At 51.1% G+C, this 1,948-nt stretch overlaps 1 protein-coding gene across 1 annotated transcript; it reads right to left on the reverse strand.

Annotated features, from left to right (window-relative positions):
* On the reverse strand, nucleotides 740-1,619 carry LOC110437664. Its single transcript, XM_021466220.1, has 3 exons — nucleotides 1,415-1,619; nucleotides 1,203-1,327; nucleotides 740-1,076 (listed from the first exon to the last, which is right to left on the reverse strand). The coding sequence occupies exons 1-3, from the start codon at nucleotides 1,446-1,448 to the stop codon at nucleotides 906-908; spliced, it is 330 nt and encodes a 109-aa protein (XP_021321895.1). The 5' UTR covers nucleotides 1,449-1,619; the 3' UTR covers nucleotides 740-905.

Here is a 1,948-nt window from a genome sequence, read left to right on the forward strand (position 1 = left end):
GGGCCTCGCGGAATTGTCACATTAGACTAAGATTTAGCCTTCTATTGTTCTTGTCAGTCGCCTTGCAAATTAAATTGAGATCACCAAGGAGTAGCCACCGTGTATTGTTCTCTGGCTTGATTCCTTTTAGTTCCTCTAGAACCTTTGACGTGCTCGGTATCTAGTTGGCCTGTAGATAACAGATAGTCTAAACTTTGTTAAGCACTCCCTAACTTCAATGTCAGCTGAGAGGTGGAATTCTCCTGTGACACAGTTGCTTAGAGTGATGTAATCTTCATTCCAAAGAACAACGATTCCTCCACGCGTTCCAAGTAGGCCAGTCGCAGGCTTAGACACAAAGCTACGCAAACAGAAACCGCCCAGGTAGGCTGCAGTGTGCTGATCCAGAGAGGACAACTTTGATTCTTGGAGGCAAGCAATGTGGCACCTTGTGGTTGCCAAAGTCTGATGCACAACATCCTTCCTATCTTGGCGATTCAAACCACGGACGTTCCAGTATAATATATCTATGTTTGGCCCTATCATTTGTGAACCCAGCAAACTCTGCAGGCGGCCCAAACCAAAAAAAAGTGTAGGAAAAAGCAGCCTGAAGGCGAGGAGAAGCAGCAGTACACAGCAATGTGTAGGAGAGTTGTAAAATGCAGCAGTCACAGGCACAACATGAAGTCTGCTGAAAATCGCTTTGCACAGAGCACATAACAGGAAGACGGTTTGGAGTTGAATAAAATTACTAGGCCGTGGTAGCCGGAATAAAACAGTGCAACAGGTCTTCAGATGGTGCAGCAATCTTGCCTTAGGCAGTACAACATAGGAGCTGGAATAAAAAAGTCGCAACCATGAAGGTTTGAAATCTGGATGCATAATGATAACAGAGTTAAAACTCAAGAGCCATCAGACTGCTTGCTTCAGGTTGCAGCAGGTAGCGTTGCCTCTTGGAGGTCAGCGACTCCTTCTCCTGCCAGATTGATGAGGGCCTCGTCAATCTCCATTGCTAAGTCTTCCTCCAAGTTGAACATCTCAGAGAGCGCCGCAATCACATGATCCGGCAGCGGCCCATTGAACATGGCGACAAATTCCTGCAAGGCAGTTTCAACAGGCTGGAGATCATCCTCCAAGAGTCCCAGCTTCCTGCATAAGTTCTGTTGTGCACGCTGCATCTGTGTCATAGGTCGATTTTTGGCGAGGCATGCACTGCGACGTACCGATGACATGTCGAAGACTCGGCGCTGACGCCTGCGACGTTGTTGTATTGCTGGCGTGGCCTTCGGCGGGATGGGATTGCTCTGGATGATCGGCGGCGTCACGTTGGCGAAGAAAGCAGCAACACCTGATGGAGTTTGTCCCCCCACAGGAGGGCTGTTACTGTGAGGGAGTTCATTAGTTTGAGCAATGTTAGTGTTTTGAACATTCAGACCTGTGAAGATAGCCTGGTAGCACGCGGCCTGCATGTTGACGATTGGCGAGGTAGGCTCTGCTGAGGCTTGGGCAGGTGCAGCTGCCCCAGGCGGTTGAAGCTGTAGCAGTTGTAGAGCCTGGTCCACTTCAATGATGGAGCACTCCGGCGCCACAGCCGCATGCAGGATTGGTGTCGTTGTACTCTTTGTCGGAATGTCCCGCAGGAGGCGTGCGAAGACATCAGACAATGGAACAGTGGTGTTCGGTGCAGCATGCTTGAGTGCGGCGGACGAGGCTTCATTCCCAGTGGCACCAATCCCAGAGCCACCATTGCTCTGGTTAGCCAGTGGGGGTGCCCCCGCGAGGCCCAGGCTAGCAGCCAACGTGTAGGCCTTGGCGACGTAGTCATTGAGCAGTGTTTGTATGGCTGCCATGAAGCCTCGGACTGCCTTTTCCTCTCCCGGCCAGCCGATAATGTGTTGGGCAGCATCCTGCAGCGCTGCAGCGTGAACCTTGAACAGGTCCTGAAGCCTGCAGCTCTGCAAGTTATGCA

The sequence above is a fragment of the Sorghum bicolor genome, chromosome 8 (genome assembly GCF_000003195.3).
Source record: "Sorghum bicolor cultivar BTx623 chromosome 8, Sorghum_bicolor_NCBIv3, whole genome shotgun sequence".
In the NCBI taxonomy this organism is placed as follows: Eukaryota; Viridiplantae; Streptophyta; class Magnoliopsida; order Poales; family Poaceae; genus Sorghum; species Sorghum bicolor.

What these genes read in the sequence shown, in the direction of transcription:
- LOC110437664 (XM_021466220.1), bottom strand. Translation starts at nt 1,448, where the DNA reads ATGCAGGCCGCGTGCTACCAGGCTATCTTCACAG. An exon ending in CTACCAGGCTATCTTCACAG is followed by an intron (nt 1,328 to 1,414) that starts GTCTGAATGTTC and finishes AAACTCCATCAG; the next exon opens with GTGTTGCTGCTTTCTTCGCC. An exon ending in GAGTCTTCGACATGTCATCG is followed by an intron (nt 1,077 to 1,202) that starts GTACGTCGCAGT and finishes ACTGCCTTGCAG; the next exon opens with GAATTTGTCGCCATGTTCAA.